This window comes from Balaenoptera musculus, chromosome 9 (assembly GCF_009873245.2).
Source record: "Balaenoptera musculus isolate JJ_BM4_2016_0621 chromosome 9, mBalMus1.pri.v3, whole genome shotgun sequence".
NCBI lineage: Eukaryota > Metazoa > Chordata > Mammalia > Artiodactyla > Balaenopteridae > Balaenoptera > Balaenoptera musculus.
The window spans coordinates 15,294,446-15,318,059 of record NC_045793.1 but is presented as its reverse complement, the minus strand read 5'-3'; the positions used below and the strand labels follow the sequence as shown (position 1 = coordinate 15,318,059).

At 40.5% G+C, this 23,614-nt stretch overlaps 1 protein-coding gene across 4 annotated transcripts in view; it reads left to right on the top strand.

Moving 5' to 3' along the window:
* Positions 1-18,381: 18,381 nt before the first annotated feature.
* Positions 18,382-23,614, top strand: part of UBN2 (ubinuclein 2) — an 87,899-nt gene continuing 82,666 nt past the window's right edge. For all 4 annotated transcript variants that reach the window (XR_005021205.1, XM_036863245.1, XM_036863246.1 and 1 more), the window contains exon 1: positions 18,382-19,096. Coding sequence is in view for 3 of the 4 variants with exons in the window: in XM_036863245.1 (XP_036719140.1) it covers positions 18,617-19,096 (480 nt within the window). In the remaining variant the exon portion in view is untranslated. The remainder of the gene's footprint in view (positions 19,097-23,614) is intronic.

Below are 23,614 nucleotides of genomic sequence, written 5' to 3'. Positions count from 1 at the left end.
AGTTCTGGAGTGTATGTTACATATAAAAGTTGTTAAAAGAGTAAATCCTAAGAGTGCGCATCACAAGGAAAAGTTTTTTTTTTCTATTTCTTTAATTTTGTATCTATGTGAAATGATGGATGTTCACTAAATTTGTGGTCATCACTTCATGATGAAGTCAGATCATTATGCTGTACACCTGAAACTTATACAGTGCTGTACATCAGTTACATCTCAATAAAACTAGAATAAAAAATAAATAAAACATAAAAATGAAAACGTTCTGGTGATCTGTTCCAAAACAACGTGAAGACACTTACTACTGAACTGTACACTTATAAATGATTAAGATGGTAAATGTTATGCAATGGTTCTTCTTTACCATTATAAAAAAAGTAAAGGGATGTAAAAAGATATGCCATACAAATACTAATCAAAAGCAAGCTGGAGTGGCTATGTTAGTAACCAAAGTAGACTTCAGAGGAAAGAGCCCAGGGAAACCACTGGAATCATTTGCCTTGTTTTTGAACTGACTGTTAATGTTGCTCCCAGTATCCTCAACTCTTCGAACAACTGTTCTTGCCAAAAGGCTAATTGATTTTCTTTGGATACATTTTTCATCCACTGCTACAAGCAAACACAATTAACTCTCCATTGGTAAATGGCTTTCCTTGCTTGGCTTACAAACGAACCACTCAGGAACTTACTTTGGTTGCAGCCTTGTTTTCATTTTTTATTTTTGTGAAGAAATTCTGCTGTGATGAAATATTTTAAATTTTCTAATGTTTTTGAAGTTTGCTTTCCTATGAGTTGGAAATACTGCAGTGACTGCTTAATCTGGTAATGTGACATACTGTGTTCTTTTAGCTCTGTTACAGTGTCATTACATCATAAGCATGAAGCTTTTTTAAAAAAATTATTTATTTATTTGGCTGCACCGGGTCTTAGTTGCAGCACGCGGGATCTTCACTGCGGCCTGTGGGATCTTTTAGTTGCGGCATGCAGGATCTTTAGTTGTGGTATGTGGGATCTAGTTCCCTGACCCGGGATCAAACCTGGGCCCCTTGCATTGGGAGCACAGAGTCTTAGCCACTGGAGCACCAGGGAAGTCCCAAGCATGAAGCTTTGACATCTAATCTGACACAAAATAATTCATACTCCACTGTGCCTTAAAGGCTCTATTACCATGGGGTGAGGACTCATTGTTGGGGTTCCTTTAACTATCAAGTATGTAGATCCTGATTGTATGTTAAAGGAAGGGGAAATGACCACCAGGCAGGTCTGCCGATCAGCGGACCCTCAGCGAGATGGACTTGGGCCAGGACTGCACTTACTACCTGGTCCCCCCACTCCAAAAGCAGGCCATGGTATTGGTAAGATGTTACAGAAAAACTCGAATGAACTTTTTGGCCAACCCAATACATGCTGGGTCTCTGTGTATCAATGTCAACTAGGACCTTGCGTCTCCCAGTCCTCAGAAGAGCTGGGTATTCCTCAGTGTGCTGTCATCTGAGTAAATGGCCATACGTCCTTTGGGACAAGGACTGGGGAAATCGTGAAATATGTATTTATGTTTTTTATAGTTCTGTGAGTTTTGGCAAATGTATACAGTCATGTAACAACATATATATGCTATATATATAGATCTATTAATACATATGATTTTTTTTGGTATATAAAAAGCTATTTTTAAAAAAGAATCCCAGGTTTAAGTTCATGCTCACTCTCTATGGTCGCAACCACGATTTGGAAACTGGAATGAGACCTGGGCATCTGTCCAGCATGTCAGTGGAACTAAAAAAGATAATTATAGGAACATTGGTGACAAAGAGAACTAAAGCTTCGGCTGGGGAAGGTCGGCACAGGTTGCACACAAACATTCAAAAATCAGATCGATAAGTAGCCTTGGACTTCTCAATAGCAACTCTGGAAGCTTTAAAACAACGTTGCAATGCCTTAAGAATTCTGAGGAAAAGTTATTTCCAACTAGAAACTGTCATTCAAGTACGTAGTAGAACAAATATCTTTTCAGACATGTATTTAATTTCATAAAATTAGGTCCTGAACTCTGTGCTCCACCAAAAATATGGGAACAAACTAAGGAAAAGAGAAAATGTAGCATATAAGAAAGGGGGCTCCACATTAAGAGAGGGGGTGGAGGGAATGCCCGCAGTATGAGTGGGGACGTATTTCAATGCAGCTCTGCTACAGTCTCAGAGATCAACCAATCGAGACAAGAGCAGCTCAGAAAGCTCCAGGATGGACTCCTTCAAGGCTAAATTGAACACCTCATTTGTTAACATATTGAGAAGAGAGTTTGGGTGAGAGTTTGGAGATAAGCCTCTAGAAAACAAAGCAAATAATAAGGTGTGCAGGAAAGAAAAGTAATCATAACATACTTCACGGCTCAGCTGTAAAAAGAGTTTATACGGTCAGAAAACTGTAAGCACTGAACACTGATTCAACCAAAAATTGATCCAATAGTATGGGGAGGGGGCATGCAGGTGAGAAGTGTCCATGTGCAGGGTATGTGTGAGAAAAAGCTAAATCTTCATATTTCATTGCAAAATGATAAATGAAAAAAAAAAAGAAAAAGTCTACAGTTTAGTTCTGAGAAGCAGAGGAGGCCAAGCAAACCAAAGGATTGGACAAACCATATTTGCAGGAAGCACTTTGCCTGTAGCAGTTATGACATCATTGTGAACAGCTCCTTATCAAAGGAGGCGGGGAAGGGACTTCCCTGGTGGCACAGTGCCTAAGAATCTGCCTGCCAACGCAGGGGACACGGGTTTGATCCCTGGTCTGGGAAGATCCCACATGCCACGGAACAACTAAGCCCATATGCTGCGGAACAACTAAGCCCGTGCACCACAACTACTGAGCCTGTGCTCTAGAGCCCGAGAGCCACAACTACTGAGCCCGCGCACCTAGATCCCATGCTCCGCAACAAAAGAAGCCACCTCAATGAGAAGCCTGCGCTCACGGCAACTAGAGAAAGCCTGCGCACAGCAACGAAGACCCAACGCAGCCCAAAATATATAAATTTTAAAAAGGAGGTGGGGAAGAGTAAATGCAAAACCTTGAGTCTTAGGTAAATACCTGCCAGTGGGCACATGGCCCTGGGGTCCCCCGACATGCATACCCACCAAGATAGCTAGTCCAGGAAAACTCATTTTCTTCAAAGATGCATAACCCAAACAGACAACACTGTTAAGGGTCTATAGACAATTAATACAAGCGAAAAGAAACAAAGGAAGGAGGGGAGGAAGGGAGGGAGGGAGGAAAGAAGAAAATCAAATGCTGGACAAAAAATATCACTAGAATATTGGTGATGTGTATATGAAAGCTGTAACCAAATATTTTACTGACAGAAAAGTAGAAAATAGTAGTAGTTCACTGATATTTCATCTTTAAGGTATCATTAAAGGTGACAAATCAAGTAGTATGTAAGCTGTATTTTATAATACCAGGTTAAACATAAAGTATACAAAAAGAGAAAAATAGATGAATTTCATCATCAATCATAGTATGGAACTATGACAATATCCAAAGAAATTGAGGATTAAGTTCATTATAAAATTATCCCATTAGAGACTTCCCTGGTGGTCCAGTGGCTAAGACTCTGCACTCCCAATGCAGTGGGCCCGGGTTCGATCCCTCGTCAGGGAACTAGATCCCACATGCCACAGCTAAGAGTTCGCATGTCTCAACTAAAATATCCCACGTGCCGCAACTAAGACCCGGCACAGACAAATAAATAAATAAATATTTTAAAAATAAATAAATGAAAAAAAATAAAATTATCCCATTAGAACAAAAATATAAAGCTTCCAAATTATCAGAAGTAACATACACAAAACAAAGCTCATGGAGGATTTTTTAAAAGGGTTAAAGGAGAAAGCGTGATATAAAATAACGTGAGAGATCTGGGCTCAAACATACCTTTCATATCAAAATGTAAATGGGCTTAACTCACCTATTAAAAGAAAAAAGATTAACAGATTGGATCACAAAGCAAAACATAACTCTGTGGTGTTTACACATAAATGCTGACAATAAAAAGATGGGCAATAGTACAATTAGGCAAATGCAAATAAAAAGAGAGCAGGTGGGACTTCCCTGGTGGCACAGTGGCTAAGAATCCGCCTGCCAGGACAGGAATAAAGACCCAGACGTAGAGAATGGACTTGAGGACACGGGGAGGGGGAAGGGTAAGCTGGGACGAAGTGAGAGAGTGGCATGGACTTATATATACTACCAAATGTAAAATAGATAGCTAGTGGGAAGCAGCCGCATAGCACAGGGAGATCAGCTCAGTGCTTTGTGACCACCTAGAGGGGTGGGATAGGGAGGGTGGGAGGGAGGGAGACGCAAGAGGGAGGAGATATGGCGATGTATGTATATGTATAGCTGATTCTCTTTGTTAGAAAGCGGAAACTAACACACCATTGTAAAGCAATTATACTCCAATAAAGATGTTAAAAAAAAAAAAAAGAAGAAACATCTGCCTGCCAATGCAGGGGACACGGGTTTGAGCCCTGGTCCGTGAAGATCCCACATGCCGCGGAGCAACTAAGCCCGTGCGCCACAACTACTGAGCCCACGTGCCACAGCATGCGACAACTACTGAAGTCCGCGTGCCTAGAGCCCGTGCTCCGCGACAAAAGAAGCCACCACAGTGAGAACCCCATGCACCACAAGGAAGAGTAGCCCCCGCCAGCTGCAACTAGAGAAAGCTGGCAGACAGCAACGAAGACCCAATGCAGCCAAAAATAAACAAACAAACAAACAAACAAATGAATAAATAGAGCAGGTGTCACAATCAAATAGGGTTGAATTCAGGTCAAAATCATTAAGCAAGTGAAAGAAACACACTTTGAACGATAAAGGGTCCATTTCTTAATGAAGATGTAACAGTTATGAAGAGACAACAAAGAAAATGGCATCAATAATCAAACAACAAAGTCACAGGATAGCAGTAAATCAGTGATTTCACCACAAAGCAACATCCATATTCCTTTTTTTTTAAATTAATTTATTTATTTTATTTATTTAAATTATATATTTATTTATTTATTTATGGCCGCATTGGGTCTTCGTTGCTGCACGAGGGCTTTCTCTAGTTGCGGCGAGTGGGGGCTACTCTTCATTGTGGTGCGCGGGCTTCTCATTGCCGTGGCTTCTCTTGTTGTGGAGCATGGTCTCTAGGTGCGTGGGCTTCAGTAGTTGTGGCATGTGGGCTTTAGTAGTTGTGGCTTGCGGGCTCTAGAGTGCAGGCTCAGTAGTTGTGGCGCACGGGCTTAGTTGCTCCGCAGCATGTGGGATCTTCCCGGACCAGGGCTCGAACCCGCGTCCCCTGCATTGGCAGGCGGATTCTTAACCACTGCACCACCAGGGAAGTCCCAACATCCATATTTCTGCTCTGCCATCTCAGCTAGTGGACATCTGGTGGATTGCCTGGTGGACCCCTTACCCTTTCTTGGAGCAGCATCCTGCCCTCCGCACCCAACCCCATCCACCTCATCACAAGTTCCTGGTAGCCATACATTCATCACAATTGTTTGATCTGGGGGTGAGCACCTGACCCAAATAGGTCAATCAGAGAAACTTTTCTATGATTTTGGAATTGGGTGTAAAAGTTTCTTGTCTTAGTCTGAGCTGGTCTCTCCAACAAAAATGTTTAAAAAATTTTGGGAAAGTATAGCAAGGCCATATTTTTAATCATGTAACTTGGGGAGCAAAGAAAGCTAGTCCACAGAGAGAGGGGAGCAGAATGAAACAGTTGAGGGAGAAGCAGAAATGAGACAGAGAGAATATTGCCGGGAGTCTGTGTAGCTTTTCTAGTCCCTAATTCTGGTTCTAACTTCTTGGGGCCCGATTGCATTCCTTTCCCTGGGATAGGAATGCAGGAAATACTCCTGCATCTGCTTTACAAACTTCTCTGAGTATCCAACTAGCTTATGTTGATTTCTTTTAAGAACCCAAAGTTCTAGTATTATTCAATTCTAATCCCACTGCCCTTCTCTCAGCCCTGCTGGGGCATGGCAGTTCATTCCATCCTGCCAGGCCGCCATACTCCATCTCTAACTCTGTGGTCATGCCTTCCCTTGTTCTCTTTATCTGTATCCTCAGCATCCTTAAGAAGTAAGTCCCTCTTTCCTCCATAAAGTTTTCTTAACTATTCCAAACCTCTTTGATTTCGCCCTCCTCTGTCCCAAATGTCCATGTAATATTTGTATATTAGGAGAAGAGTTGAAAAATGTTTGCCCAGCTATGCCAAATAACACTCAAAGCTTTTTCCATCTCAAGCATCTGACTTTCACACAGAATCTTTTAGTCTTCTAGCTTCTGCTGTGTGAAATTCCCATAGCCTTGCCCCATGGTTACAATCTCATGGAACTGTTCAAGACTAAACAATTAGTATTTCATTACTTACAGCACAATTTGCAACAAAACAGTTTCTGCTCAAGGGAACTATTCAACATGAATTCCATGACATTTCCCTTGAAATTGGAAAACAGAAAATTATACTTGTAAGAATAAAAGCTGAATAGTATATAGAATGTCCATTAATAACATCACTGTATGAACAAATTGTGGTATATTTGTAAGTGGAATACTACACAGCAAGGAAAAAGAATAAACTACTGATAATATGCAACCACATGGATGAATTTCAAAACCATTATGTTGATTAAATGTATAGAAATATTGAATCACTATGTTGAGTATCAGGAACTAACATAATGTTGTAGGTCAATTATACTTCAAAAACAAACAAACTCAAAAAAACATCAGATTTTTGTACCAGAGGTGGGGGGGTGGGCAGGGGGAATTGGTTGAAGGCAGTCAAAATGTACGAATTTCCAGTTATAAGATAAATAAGTACTAGGAATGTAATGTACAACATGATAAATAATTTAATTAACACTGCTGTTTGTTATATATGAAAGTTAAGAGTGTAAATCCTAAGAATTCTCATCACAAGAAAAAATATTTTTCTTTCTTTAATTTTGAATCTATATGAGATGACAGATGTTCACTAAATTTATTGTGATAATCATTTCACGATGTACATCAAATCATTATGCTGAACACCTTAAACTTATACAGTGCTGTATGTCAATTACATCTCAATGAAACTGGAAGAAAAAAATAAGACTTCTGGAGATAGACGTTGGTGATGCTGATTGCAAAACAATGTGAATATACTTAATGCTGCTAATCTGTACACATTAAAATGGTTAAGATGGTAAATTTCATGCTATGTGTATTTCACCATGAATAAAAATGTTTAACTTTTTTTTTTTTTTGGCTGTGCCACACGGCTTACAGGATCTTAGTTCCCTGACCAGGGATTGAACCCTGGTCCTTGGCAGTGGAAGCCCAGAGTTCTAACCAGTGGACCGCCAGAGAATTCCCACTAAAAATAATGTTTTAAAAAATAAACCCATTAAAAAAGATAAATAAATAAATAAATAAATAAATAAATAAATAAACACACACATGGGACTTCCCTGGCAGTCCAGTGGTTAAGACTCTGCACTTCAAATGCAAGGGGCGTAGGTTCAATCCCCCATGGGGGACTAAGATCCCACGTGCTGTGCAATGCAGCCAAAAAAGGAAACACACACACACACACACAAAACAAACAAGAAAACCCCATTATGTTGATTGAAAGAAGCCAGACGTAATAGTACATAATGAGTACATACCATAACAGTCTGTGTATGTAAGTTTCAAGAACAGGCAAAACTAATCTATGGTGAAAGCAGTCAGAATGGGGGTAACTTCTGTGAGAGTTCTGAGTGGAAAGGGACATGAAAGAACTTTCTGGGGTTAAAGAAATCTTATGTATCTTGAAGTAGGTAGTGGTTAAAGGGTAGCATACAAGAAGAAAAATTCATTGTCATAGGCATTTTCCTATATGTTAAGAATTCCTTAATTTGTATAAAAAATAAATAAAATAAAATTCAAAAATTCAAAAGAAAAAAATCATGCCCATGAAAAAAAAAAAGAATTCCTTAATTTAAAAATTAAAAAAGAGGGCTTCCCTGGTGGTGCAGTGGTTGAGAATCCGCCTGCCAATGCAGGGGACACGGGTTCGAGCCCTGGTCTGGGAAGATCCCACATGCCGCGGGGCAACTGGGCCCGTGAGACACAACTACTGAGCCTGTGCGTCTGGAGCCTGTGCTCCGCAACAAGAGAGGCCGTGATAGTGAGAGGCCCGCGCACCGCGATGAAGAGTGGCCCCCACTTGCCACAACTGGAGAAAGCCCTCGCACAGAAACGAAGACCCAACACAGCCAAAAATAAATAAATTAATTAATTAAAAAAAAATTTTTAAAGATGCCAATGTTCAGCTACCAGAGTTGGCTTCAGCTCAAAACAAGCACACCTTGACTGTCTCCAGCTGATAGTTAAACCTCTTCTGTTTCAAGCCACACCGTGTCCCTCCACAGATCACTTTTCAGTTGCATGTATCTACATCCAGATATTTTATGTATATATAAATAATAGGGGGGAGGGATTGTTAATCGGCCCTGGCGCTATTTTTCTCATTTCTTCAGACGGTACCTTTTTGCCAGAAGCCAAACGTATTTCAATATATCAGCCTTTCCTTTCTTACGTTCTTGGTAAGATTATACTAACAAAACGTATTTCCCCTTGTACAACTATGCTATATTTAAAAAATATATCTACCTATGGATTTTCATAAAAGAAACATATGCTGTGCTTTTTTATCACTTCAGAATAAAGTTTTCTAAAGGGAAAAAAATAATACATTATTTCCCCCCTTTAGCACAATGTTTTCTCTTTTTGCATAAATAGTAGTATACTAAATATTGTTCTGCATGTTGTCTTTTTCACTTAAGTATAGATCTTAGTGATGAAACTTTTTTTGAAGATTGCATAGAATTCCAATGAATACATGTACACTAAAATCCTTTAAATAAATATATCAGTTTGGCAAAGATCAAAGAAGCTAATAGGGACTTCCCTGGTGGTCCAGTGGTTAAGACTCCCCGCTCCCAATGCAAGGGGCCTGGGTTTGCTCCCTGGTCAGGGAACTAGATCCCGCACGCGGCAACGAAGATTCCCACATGCTGCAACTAAGACCTGGCGCAGCCAAATAAATAAATAAATATTTTAAAAAGGCTGATAACGTAATATATTTTCAAGTATATTAGGAAATAGAAACCCTCATGCACTGGTGGTAGAATATAAATTGATACATTCTATGGAGGGTAATTTATCAAATTAGAAATGCACATATTTCTTCATTCAGCAATTGAGTCAGGTTAAGCATATTTCATTCACTTGAGAGCCCTTTGTATTTCCTTCCCTGTGAACTATCTGTTCATGTCTTTCTCCATTTTTCTATTAGGTTATTATTGTTGTTTCCCTTGATCTTTATAGATTAGGGAAATTCACCCTTTGTGAAAGGTGTTGCAATTTTATTCCAGTTTGTCATTTGCCTTTTGACCGTTGCTGTTTTTCTTTCATGAAATTTATCTTATTTTATTATTTTTTAAAATTGTATTTATTTATTTATTGGCTGTGTTGGGTCTTTGTTGCTGTGCGCGGGCTTTCTCTAGCTGCGGCAAGTGGGGCCTATTTTTCGTTGCGGTGTGCAGACTTCTCTTTGCAGTGGCTTTTCTTGTTGCAGAGCACGGGCTCTAGGCTCTCGGGCTTCAGTAGTTGTGGCACTTGGGCTCAGTAGTTGTGGCTCACTGGCTCTAGAGCACAGGCTCAGTAGTTGTGGTGCAGGGGCTTAGTTGCTCCGTGGCATGTGGGATCTTCCCGGACCAGGGCTCGAACCCGTGTCCCCTGCATTTGCAGGTGGATTCTTAACCACTGCACCACCAGGGAAGCCCCATGAAATTTATTTTAAATAGATGCAATTATCAATCATACTTGGAAAGGCCTTTCGTAGTGTGAGCTTTTTAAAAACTCTCAGCTGATTTCTTCTAAAGTTTTTATGATTTCATTTTTTTTAAGTGAAGAAACTACAATTATTTTTATTGAAAAATCTGAAAGTGAAATATTATATTTATTTCATTATTTTTTAAACATCTTTATGGAGTATAATTGCTTTACAATGGTGTGTTAGTTTCTGCTGTATAACAAAGTGAATCAGCTATATGTAAACATATATCACCATATCCCTTCCCTCTTGCTTCTCCCTCCCAACCTCCCTATCCCACCCCTCTAGGGGGACACAAAGCACCGTACTGATCTCCCTGTGCTATGCAGCTTCTTCCCACTAGCTATCTATTTTACATTTGGTAGTGTATATATGTCAGTGCTACTCTCTCACTTCGTCCCAGCTGACCCTTCCCCTTCCCCGTGTCCTCAAGTCCATTCTCTATGTCTGTATCTTTATTCCTGTCCTGCCCCTAGGTTCATCAGAACCTTTTTTTTTTTTTTAGATTCCATATATATGTGTTAGCATACGGTATTTGTTTTTCTCTTTCTGACTTACTTCACTCTGTATGACAGACTCTAGGTCCATCCACCTCACTACAAATAACTCAATTTCGTTTCTTTTTATGGCTGAGTAATATTCCCTTGTATATATGTGCCACATCTTCTTTATCCATTCATCTGTCAATGAACACTGAGGTTGCGTCCATGTCCTGGCTATTGTAAATAGAGCTGCAATGAACATTGTGGTACATGTCTCTTCTTCAGTTATGGTTTTCTCAGGGTATATGCCCAGTAGTAGGATTGCTGGGTCATATGGTAGTTCTATTTTTAGTTTTTTAAGGAACCTCCATACTGTTCTCCATAGTGGCTGTATCCATTTACATTCCCACCAACAGTGCCAGAGGGTTCCCTTTTCTCCACACCCTCTGCAGCATTTATTGTTTGTAGATTTCTTGTTGATGGCCATTCTGACTGGTGTGAGGTGATACCTCATTGTAGTTTTGATTTGCATTTCTCTAGTGATTAGTGACGTTGAGTATCCTTTCATGTGTTTGTTGGCAATCTGTATATCTTCTTTAGACAAATGTCTATTTAGGTCTTCTGCCCATTTTTGGATTGGGTTGTTTGTTTTTTTGATATTGAGCTTCATGAGCTGCTTGTAAATTTTGGAGATTAATCCTTTGTCAGTTGCTTCATTTGCAAATATTTTCTTCCATTCTGAGGGTTGTCTTTTCATCTTGTTTATGGTTTCCTTTGTTGTGCAAAAGCTTTTAAGTTTCATTAGGTCCCATTTGTTTATTTTTGTTTTATTTCCATTCCTCTAGGAGGTGGGTCAAAAAGGATCTTGCTGTGATTTACGTCATAGAGTGTTCTGCCTATGTTTTCCTCTAAGAGTTTGATAGTGTCTGGCCTTACACTTAGGTCTTTAATCCATTTTGAGTTTTTTGTTGTATACAGTGTTAGGGAGTGTTCTAATTTCATTCTTTTACACGTAGCTGTCCAATTTTCCCAGCACCACTTATTGAAGAGGCTGTCTTTTCTCCATTATATATTCTTGCCTCTTTTATCAAAGATAAGATGACCATATGTGTGTGGGTTTATCTCTGGGCTTTCTATCCTGTTCCACTGATTTTTATTTCTGTTTTTGTGCCAGTACCATACTGTCTTGATTAATGTAGCTTTGTAGTATAGTCTGAAGTTAGGGAGCCTGATTCCTCCAGCTCCGTTTTTCTTTCTCAAGATTCCTTTGGCTATTTGGGGTCTTTTGTGTTTCCATACAAATTGTGACATTTTTTGTTCTAGTTCTATGAAAAATGCCATTGGTAATTTCATAGGGATTGCATTGAATCTGTAGATTGTTTTGGGTAGTATAGTAATTTTCACAATGTTTATTCTTTTTTTTTTTTTAATTTATTTATTTATTATTTTTGGCTGCGTTGGGTCTCCGTTGCTGCATGCAGGCTTTCTCTGGTTGTGGTGAGGGGGGGCTACTGTTCGTTGCAGTGTGCAGGCTTCTCATTGCGGTGGCTTCTCTTGTTGCAGAGCACAGGTTCTAGGCACATGGGCTCAGTAGTTGCGGCACGCAGGCTGTAGAGTGCAGGCTCAGTAGTTGTGGTGCACGGGCTTAGTTGCTCCGCGGCATATGGGATCTTCCCGGGCCAGGGCTCGAACCGGTGTCCTGTGCACTGGCAGGCGGATTCTTAACCACTGCACCACCAGGGAAGTCCCACAATGTTTATTCTTCAATCCAAGAACATGGTATATCTCTCGATCTGTTTGTGTCATCTTTAATTTCTTTCATCAGTGTCTTATAGTTTTCTGCATACAGGACTTTTGTCTCCTTAGGTAAGTTTATTCCTAGGTATTTTATTCTTTTTGTTGCAATGGTAAATGGGAGTGTTTCCTTAATTTCTCTTTCAGATTTTTCATCATTAGTGTATAGGAAAGCAAGAGATTTCTGTGCATTAATTTTGTATCCTGTTACTTTACCAAATTCATTGATTAGCTCTAGTAGTTTTCTGGTAGCATCTTTAGGATTCTCTGTGTATAGTATCATGTCATCGGCAAACAGTGACAGTTTTACTTCTTCTTTTCCAATTTGGATTCCTTTTATTTCTTTTTCTTCTCTGATTGCTGTGGCTAAAACTTCCAAAACTATGTTGAATAATAGCGGTGAGAGTGGGCAACCTGTCTTGTACCTGATCTTAGAGGAAATGGTTTCAGTTTTTCACCATTGAGAACGATGTTGGCTGTGAGTTTGTCATATATGGCCTGTATTATTTTGAGGTAGGTTCCCTATATGCCTCCTTTCTGGAGAGTTTTTTAATCATAAATAGGTGTTGAGTTTTGTCAAAAGCTTTTTCTGCAACTATTGAGATTATCATATGGTTTTTCTCCTTCAATTTGTTAATATGGTGTATCACATTGATTGACTTGCATAAATTGGAAAATCCTTGCATTCCCAGGATAAACCCCACTTGATCATGGTGTATGACCCTTTTAATGTGCTGTTCGATTCTGTTTGCTAGTATTTTGTTCAGGATTTTTGCATCTATGTTCTTCAGTGATGTTGGCCTGTAGTTTTCTTTCTTTGTGACATCTTTGTCTGGTTTTGGTATCAGGGTGATGGTGGCCTCATAGAATGAATTTGGAAGTGTTCCTCCCTCTGCTATATTTTGGAAGAGTTTGAGAAGGATAGGTGTTACCTCTTCTCTAAATGTTTGATAGAATTCTCCTGTGAAGCCATCTGGTCCTGGGCTTTTGTTTGTTGGAAGATTTTTAATCACAGTGTTTGTGATTGATCTGCTTATATTTTCTATTTCTTACTGGTTCATTCTCAGAACGTTGTGCTTTTCTAAGAATTTGTCCATTTCTTTCAGGTTATCCATTTTATTGGCATATAGTTGCTTGTAGTAATCTCTCATGATCCTTTGTATTTCTGCAGTGTCAGTTGTTACTTCTCCTTTTTCATTTCTAATTCTATTGATTTGAGGCTTCTCCCTTTTTTTCTTGATGAGTCTGGTTAATGGTTTATCAATTTTGTTTATGATCTCAAAGAACCAGCTTTTAGTTTTCTTGATCTTTGCTATTATTTCCTTCATTTCTTTTTCATTTATTTCTGATTTGATCTTTATGATATCTTTCTCTCTGCTAACTTTGGTTTTTTTCTGTTCTTCTATCTCTGATTGCTTTAGGTGTAAGGTTGGGTTATTTGAGATTTTTCTTGTTTCTTGAGGTAGGATTGTATTGCTATAAACTTCCCTCTTAGAACTGCTTTTGCTGCATCCCATAGGTTTGGGGTCATTGTGTTTTCATTGTCATTTGTTCCTAGGTATTTTTGACGTCCTCTTTGATTTCTTCAGTAATCTCTTGGTTATTTAGTAGTATATTGTTTACCCTCCATGTGTTTGTATTTTTTACAGTTTTTTTTTCCTGTAATTGATATCTAGTCTCATAGTGCTGTGGTCAGAAAAGATACTTGATACAATTTCAATTTTCTTAAATTTACCAAGGCTTGATTTGTGACCCAAGATATGATCTATCCTGGAGAATGTTCCACAAGCACTTGAGAAGAAAATGTATTCTGTTGTTTTTGGATTAAATGTCTTATAAATATCAATTAAGTCCATCATGTTTAATGTGTCATTTAAAGCTTGTGTTTCCTTATATATTTTCATTTTGGATGCTCATTGGTGAAAGTGGGGTGTTAAAGTCCCCTACTATGATTGTGTTACTGTCGATTTCCCCTTTTATGGCTGTTAGCATTTGCCTTATGTATTGACGTGCTCCTAGGTTGGGTGCATAAATATTTACAATTGTTATATCTTCATCTTGGACTGATCCCTTGATCATTATGTAGTGTCCTTCTTTGTCTCTTGTAATAGTCTTTATTTTAAAGTCTATTTTGTCTGATATGAGAATTGCTACTCCTGCTTTCTTTTGATTTTCATTTGCATGGAATATCTTTTTCCATCCCCTCACTTTCAGTCTGTATGTGTCCCTAGGTCTGAAGTGGGTCTCTTGTAGACAGCATATATATGGGTCTTGTTTCTGTATCCATTCAGCCAGTCTATGTCTTTTGATTGGAGCATTTAATTCATTTACTTTTAAGGTAATTATCGACATGTATGTTCCTTTTTCTTCTATTGTGTTTGTTGTCTAGAGAAGTTCCTTTAGCATTTGTTGTAAAGCTGGTTTGGTGGTGCTGAATTGTCTTAACTTGTGCTTGTCTGTAAAGGTTTTAATTTCTCCATTGAATCTGAGTGAGATCCTTGCTGGGTAGAGTAGGTTTTTCCCTTTCATCATTTTAAATATGTCCTGCCACTCCCTTCTGGCTTGTAGAGTTTCTGCTGAAAGATCAGCTGTTAACCTTATGGGGATCCCCCTGTATGTTATTTGTTGCTTTTCCCTTGCTGCTTTTAATATTTTTTCTTTGTATTTAATTTTTGATAGTTTGATTAATATGTGTCTTGGCATGTTTCTCCTTGGATTTATCCTGTATGGGGCTCTCTGTGCTTCCTGGACTTGATTGACCATTTCCTTTCCCAAGTTAGGGAAGGGAAGTTTTCAACTATAATCTCTTCAAATATTTTCTCAGTCCCTTTCTTTTTCTCTTCTTCTTCTGGGACACCTAAATTCGAATGTTGGTGTGTTTAATGTTGTCCCAGAGGTCTCTGAGACTGTCCTCAATTCTTTTCATGCTTTTTTCTTTATTCTGCTCTGCAGTAGTTACTTCCACTATTTTATCTTCCAGGTCACTTATCCATTCTTCTGCCTCAGTTATTCTGCTATTGATCCCTTCTAGAGAATTTTTAATTTCAGTTATTGTGTTTTTCATCATTGTTTGTTTGCACTTTAATTCTTCTATGCCCTCGTTAAACGTTTCTTGTATTTCCTCCATTCTATTTCCAAGATTTTGGATCATCTTTTCTATCATTACTCTGAATTCTTTTTCAGGTAGACTGCCTATTTCCTCTTCATTTATTTGGTCTGATGGGTTTTTACTTTGCTCCTTCATCTGCTGCATATTTCTCTGTCTTCTCATTTTGTTTAACTTACTGTATTTGGGGTCTCTTTTTCGCAGGCTGCAGGTTCACAGTTCCCATTGTTTTTGGCGTCTGCCCCCAGTGCGTGAGCCTGGTTCACTGGCTTGTGTAGGCTTCCTGGTGGACGGGAGTGGTGCCTGTGTTCTGGTGGGCGGGGCTGGATCTTGTCTTTCTGGTGGGCAGGGCTGCGTCCGGTGGTGTGTTTTGGGGTGTCTGTGAACTTAGTATGATTTTAGGCATTGTCTCTGCTAATGGGTGGGGTTGTGTTCCTGTCTTGGTAGTTGATTGGCATGGGGCATCCAGCACTGGAGATTGCTGGCCGTTGGGTGGAGCTGGGTCTTAGCATTGAGATGGAGGTCTCTGGGAGAGCTCTCGCCGATTGACATTACGTGGGGCCGGGAGGTCTCTGGTGATCCAAAGTCCTGAACTTGGCTCTGCCACCTCAGAGGCTCAGGCCTGACACCCGGCCAGAGCACCAAGACCCTGTTAGCCACACAGCAGTGAATGTGGCAGTCTCCATTATGAAGTCAGATTATGAGGGTCTACAATAGCCATTCAGCGAGAACAGGCTGACTTGGTAGCAATTTGTCTACGAGGTTGTCTCCAGCAGCCGGTGGCTAAAAGAGTAGGTTTCCGCATGTGCTGCCAGAATGTTAAACGTTTGTATAGCAGTCTTCACTGGGTTCAGTCATGGATTCGGTACAGATCATCTCAAGAACACCTTACTCTCGCAAGGCTGTGTGCTTGAAACAGCTCCTAAGCCTGAGGGTCTACAAGCTGCAGGAAGACGAGACCACCCGGGGAAGCCTGCAACCCATGATTCTTGCCACGAACCCTGCTGCTGCCGTCGTGGAATCCAGCTTCCCCCTCTGCTGCTGGAAGAAGGCAGAAAAGTCTGCCCCAAGACGGCGGACACATTGGCGCCATGCCTGATTTCACTTTTTACATTTAAAACTTTGATTCATTAGATATTTATCCTTCTGTAAGGTGTGAAATACAATTTTATTCTTGTCTCAGATTTGTCTCCTACATCTTTCCCCATCTTGCTCACTGTGCTCCAGCCACTCTGACCTTTTGGCCAATTCACCAAGTTCACTTCCTACACAGTCTTTTTGCAGTTGCTTTTCTTTCTTTGTGATATTCTGCCTTTGGATCTTCCCAAGACATTCTAGTCTTAAACGTGTTTTCCTCAGAGAGGAATAACATAAAAAGTACTACCATGACATTGAACTGTCTTGAAATCTACCTATTTATGTTAATTCTGTTTGTCTCTGCTATTGTCAGTTAAGTTTTTCCTATTGTTTAACTCCACAAGGCAGGCATTTTAAGCTTATTGCTAAATTCATTTTGGGGAAGATGGGAGACAGGGATTTGGGGACAATCCTGCTGCTCTGCCTCTAGGATAGAACATTAATGGAAAGGCATTAAAGGATCAGATTGATTTGCCCTTTTTCTATAAGTACACTTCTCCATAGGTGCAAGATTACCACACCCTGGATTGAACATTAATCTTCAACATGAAATTTGACAGTTTGTAAAATTATCAGAATTGCTATGAAGATGTTTTAGATACTAATTATTCATAAAAAGGTATGAGTAGCTTGATCTCACAGGATATTTTATATATAACAGAAACAGAATGACTGATCTTACAGCATTACAGTTAGATAGCACGAATATCTTACACATTTTAGGTAATCTAATATTTTAGACAAAGATATTCTGACTTTGCATTGAACAAGAATTGACTTTGACTTCTTCCCAGCCTCTTCGAAGGCCCTCACTACTCCAAAAAAGTATTTAGGATTTTCGTATGAGCAATTCAGAACTGGGAGGGAACATCATACCGTCGATTCCAACACCATCTTTATACAAATAGGGAAAGTAATAGGAGGGCAAAAAACCGGAACCTATTCAGAATTCATCTATGACATCACACTGACTCAAAGAGTCATCAGTAGGTGTTAACATTGTTAATCCGGTTAATGGAATTAACAGAAGGTGTGGAAGGCGAGCCCTTAGATTTGTTTTCCATTAAATGGATTAAAACGGATGGTAATCCTCACTCTTTTAAAGGTGAATTTCAATTAATTACAGGTGTGACTATGAGGCGTTCCCAATTAAGGCTCCTCTCCTACCCGAAATGGGTCATTTAGCATTCTACTTTCAAGAGAAAAAATACCCACAAAAGAAAAAATCCCATAAAATACCAACAAACTCTGTTGAGAAGGGTCTTTTTAAAAAAATTAATTTAAACAGTTTAGACTTTATGAACGAGCCCATGTTCATTTGCGTGTTCAATTTCCCAACTGCAAAACGTCACTGAGCATTTTAGACCGTGTCACACAATCCCCCCTGAAGCCGGGCGAGAAAAACAGGAGTCGGTTTAGGAAAGGGAGGCCTGTGGGATTCAACGTCGCGCTTTGCGCAGGGAAGCCACAGGGCGAGTTCGGCTGGAGTTAGCCATTTCCTTTCTTCCCCCGATACTTCGGGCTGCGGGGGTGCTGGCCCGGCATACACCGAGGCTGGTCCCTGCGTCCCTCTACCCTTTCCCCGCATCCGCCTTGACTGAGCAGCTGACAACCCCAACTCTCTGAAAGCGAGAGCGGGAGGCGACCGGCGCCATAGCCAGATCCGTCCCAGGCACATCTCGACGCTCGCCTTTGGACGAGCCCCAAACGCGCCTCTGGTTTCCAGGTGCGAATAGGAAGCTTCTCCGGAAACCCCAGACCCCTCCCCTTTAGGAAGGGCGCAGACGGCGTCTCTGTTTCCAAGGAAACCGGTCTTGCCATGACGTCACTTCCGCTGACCTGTCTGGACTCCAGGCTGTTGGGAGGAAAAGAGGAAAACTGAGCCACAGCCACGACGGTGGATGTGAGCGTCTCCTGTCTGCGCATGCGCCCGCTCAGCGGCCTGCTTCTATTTATGTGGGGGATCCAACATGGCGGCCGCGGCGACCCTGGCGATGGCGGTGGAGCCCATCAGAACATAGTGGCGGGGAAGGGGGCACAGTCCGCACTCACGGTGGCGTCGGCGGCGACGGCTGAGGGTGGTGGAGGGAAGAAAAGCGACGGAGAGCAAAAGGAAGGGCAGGCAGGCAAACAACTCGGCGTAGAACCGAGCGCCGGCTCGAGCGAAGGCAGAGGGCCAGAACAGTGGGGATGGCGGAGCCACGCAGAGTAGCGTTTATTAGCCTGTCACCGGTGAGGCGGCGGGAGGCCGAGTTCCCGGGGGCCGAACGCGAGCCCGACTACCCTCGCGAGCCCCCCCGACTGGAGCCGCAGCCGTACCGCGAGCCGGCCCGGGCGGAGCAGTCGGCCCCGCGGGAGATTGCCCCCCGGTCGGACGCGCAGCCCCCGCCGCGGGAGAAGCCGCTCCCCCAGCGCGAGGTCAGCCGCGCCGAGCCGCCCATGTCGCTGCAGCGCGAGCCCCCTAGGCCCGAGCCGCCGCCGCCGCCGCCGCCGCCGCTCCCGCAGTTGCACTTGCAGCCGCCTCCGCCGCGGGAGTCGGCTTCCCGGGCCGAGCCGCAGCAGAGGCCGCCGAAGGAGACAGTGCGCCTGGAGCTGGTGCTCAAGGATCCCACCGACGAGAGCTGCGTGGAGTTCAGCTACCCGGAGCTGTTGCTGTGCGGAGAACAACGGGTACAGAAGATCCCTCCCTCATCCCCCAGACCCCGGGAGCCTCAGGACCCGTCCGCCTCCCCCAGTGGTTTGCACCTTCCGAAGCCCACCTTGCGTGTCTCGGGTCGCCCCTGAGGGTGGCTGGAGGGGGCAGGGGCCGAGCGGGTGGACGGGCGGTTGGTGCTGCTTTCCTCTGGTCCCCAGGGTTGGCCGAGGCTCCCACCCGGCTCCACCAACCCGCCCCCCCCCACCCCATCGTACGCCCTCTCCAAACGCTGTTCCAAGCCGGCTTCCCTCTGCACCTTTCGAAACCTCAGGTTTCCTGTCGGCTTCCCACAAAAAATCTGGGGGCCCTGCACGTTGAGTTGTTGGGTTTTGCTTGCGGAGCTCCAGTTGGGGGACACGCCCCCCAGTCTGAAGCAGAGAGATTGTGTAACCCCTCCAGTATCATCCTTACCTTCATCGCTGTTGTGCTGGGCGCTGAGATGTGCTTCTGAGCGTGGGGTATTTGTCTTAATTGAAAGGGGATTTAAAAGTAATCTAAACATTTTCAGAGTAAAGATTCTACTTTAGGAATGGAGGTTACGTGGGTTAGTTACGTGGTTCCTTATTTTTCTCTCTCATGTTGATATTGGTAAACCTTTTTAGCTTTGTTTTCTCTAGTGTTCATACAATAATTGAATGGGAGGGTGTCTCTTGTTGTATTTGGTGCCTAACATCATATCCTTATTTGAGTACATATCATTAGTTTATTGGTCCTACTTGGAGGATATTGCACTTGGCCATTGTAATTTTTGGAGAGTGATGAAAAAAAACTTAGCTTTGAATTTATAAAAACTTTATTGAAAATATATAGGTATGCCTTTGGTGGAACTGGTGAACAATGGAGATAGGAGAGAGGTTCGTTGGTAACTAATTTTTATTGTTGTTGGTTGGTGATGTTCAGAAGTAAACTAGAAAGGGAAATGGTAGAGTAACGATAATAAGAGAACAGTTTCCTCTGTTGTTTAGAGACTATGCTCTTTATTAGGTTTTGCTTTAGCGCAGGTCTAATGGACTCCAGAAGTCACTTGTTTTATTTTCATCCTCAGTTATCTTTATAGTTGAAATGAATAACGTAGTTTAAAAATATCATACTAAACAACGTCACTAGATTTTGTTTATTGTAAGGCCAACTGATCTTTTGATCATTATTTACAAATACTGCTGTGTGGTCAAACCAAAATGAATTGTTAAGGATAGAGATCATTTTGGTCATTTCCACATAACATTTTGTGCTTTAGATTCACTTTAGTGCCCCTGTCGTTTATAAAATGATGCCATTTTTTTCCTCCAAAGATTTTTGCGAATACTGGATTGGAGCATTTTTCAAAAAAATTGTACTATGTTTGCTCTTCTAATCTATGTAGACTTGCAGTTTTACTTCCTAATCTACCTCATAAGTTACAGGTGATTATATTGGGGAAAAATACATAATAGTGGCTAACATTTACTGATTTCTTACAGTGTGCTAGACACAGTTCTAAGTGTGGTACATGGCTTGTGGAATTTAGTCCAGCAGTGCTCCATGAGACAGACACATTTATCCACATTTTGCAAATAAGGAGGCTGGTGTACAAAGTGCTCATATGTAATCTTATTAATACTTTTTTCCATGCTAGTACCAATTCTTAGTAAAACAGAATTCTTACAATTAACTCATATAGTTTAAATTTAGAAAGTCCTGCCGAAATGAACTGAAATGAGAGTTATAGTAGATATACAAAGACCTCTGTTATGACCCTCTTTATGCTGTAATATTGATGCTATGATAAACTAATAATAGATATGTATCTTTTAATTATAAGTATAAAGTTAATTTTGATACCCTATCGTATTAACTTGATAATATCAGAATTAATAGTTTCATGTATTAGGAGAAAGGTGAATAATTCAGTTTAATTTTCCTGTTTACACTATCAGTTTGGGGTATTTTAGTCCAGATTTCTTATACATTCAGCCATATATCACTTGTCATATTCCACTGAACCAAAAAATCCATTGCTTATACAACAGTGGTAACAAAGATTTGCCAGATTTTCCTATGATTTGCAACAAAGATTTGCCAGATTTTCCTATGATTACTCCCAGTGAACATATTTATTACATAAGAAAGTGTAGAAAACACCTTTCTAAATGAAGTTGTCACATTTCCATGAAAGGAAATCCTAGGAAGAGAAACCATCAAAAAGCAAAATGTAAGCAATAGAATTGGTCTGCAAAGTGGTGATTCCCAAATTTGGTTTTTCTTCCCCTCAGGAGGAGTCCAGTTTATTTTTAGTGATGTTGTAATATTTTCAAAATAGTTTTAATTTTAAGTTATTGTAATTGAACGACATACTACGTAGCAGGGTAAGAGTAGAAAGGGGAGGAAAAGAGATCTTGTAAAATTAAAAGAAGAAAAGTTTCTAAAATTTTGAAATAGCCATCTATCACCCAATAAGATTTTACTTGATAGGTGTAAGTATAAAAAAAATCGGTTACATGTGACTACCATCTGTACTAGGGTGAATTTAAATCATCCCCCTTCGTAAATACGAAATGAACAGTAAAACCCCAATTAACCGAATGCAGTCAGAAATTTTTCTAAACTTACTTCTTATTAATACGGAAAAACACGATTAAATGAGCGTGTGTTGGCAAAATATGGAAAACAAAACCTCGTCTAGGTTGTCAGGACACAGGTTAGCTAAACCCTTAACCTTGTTATTTGTAGAGTATTGATCCTTGATTGAGGCTGAGACATTGCAGTCATCTCTATCCTGAAAGATTAATTTGTTCACCATTTCTGGCTAAGGGGAATTGATACACAAGAAATTCTTTTTTAACTCTTAGTAAACCAGAAAATCTCTTAACCAGAAAACATCTTCCTATAAACATGATTAATTGAACATTTAGTATAAAAAGAAAAATAAATGATTATAGTGTTAATGTGATTATACTGTTACCAGAGAATTCTATGATATTCCATTGCTTGTCATACTGCATATTTCGGATAACGTATATGAAAGCTCTCCTGAAAATGATGTTAATGAGTTAACGTCAAGAGACAGAATCATTGGGTCAGTTTTGCCTGTGGGTGGTTGGTAATTTTGGTATTTACTAATTGTCAGATCTTTTCACCTGAAAAACGTAAAGCTTACTTGATTGTGGGTAGGCGTTATTTCTTAACTGTGAAAGAAAGGTGACTCAGTTTTCTTAAGTTTATTTTTATAGACTAGCAAGGGTAAATAAGAGATTTACTTTTGCTGCCTATATAAAGTCTACATAAGATAGTTCAGAATGGTGTATAAGGTGATTCTTATTAAAAATATATATTCATGTGTTTATATTTGCACATATAAAATGGGTCAGACCAGTAGTAAGACCTAGTATTTGGACTTCATAGTGAAATGAAGGAAACTTTATAATGGCAAGCAAGTCATGGTGGTTGTTTACTCTCCTTAACTTTAGTCTCAAGTTAAGGCTATGCCCTGAATATGCCTAGTACTTCTTATTTCATCACCAGTCTATTTCTGCTAGTTTGTTTCCTTTCAGGTCATATTTATATTTTCCATTGGTAACTCCTATTGGGATAAAGGATTCTATAAATATATTACTTATTATAATAGATAATTTAAAAAATTGATTCAAAAATTCCTTTAAGCTTTAAGATGTATCCTTTAATTCTAATGTCCTAGGTATGATGAATTGTTTTGTATTCATTATGTCCATATTTTTCTGTCATATTTTTAGATTAATCATGTCTCAGCCTTAATAGCCAGGATCATGTATCTCAGTTTCAAACTGTGCGAATCTTCATCCCTTCTGCATTTTTTCTTGCCCTTCAGGGCAAATCTGTATCTAATATTTCAGCTGTAATATATTTTCATTTTTAATTACTGCTTGAATATGCTACATCAGTAATAGCATCTAGCCTTTTTTTTTAATGAACTTCTTAGTTGTTCATAATTAGATGAAAATAGCATTTTTATCCACATGTAGCTCCTTGTTTTGGGTTTTTTGTATATTGAAATATATGTATGTGTGTGTGTATATATATACATATCTATGAAATGTGTCTGTGAAAATAGTAAAGGATGTGATGTATCTTTTTGTTTGTTTTGGTCAATAGATGGTACATGTGGGATCCTAGCTCTGTGTGTGTGTGTGTGGGTATGTTTTTTTTTTTTAATTTATTTTTTATAAATGTATTTATTTTATTTATTTATTTTTGACTGCGTTGGGTCTTCGTTGCAGCGCGCGGTCTTTCTCTAGTTGCGGCGAGCATGGGCTACTCCTCATTGCGGTGCGTGGGCTTCTCATTGCGGTGGCTTCTCTTGTGGAGCACGGGCTCTAGGTGCATGGGCTTCAGTAGTTGTGGCACGCAGGCTCAGTAGTTGTGGCTCGCGGGCTCTAGAGCACAGGCTCAGGAGTTGTGGCACACGGACTTAGTTGCTCCGCGGCATGTGGGATCTTCCCAGACCAGGGCTTGAACCCGTGTCCCCTGCATTGGCAGGT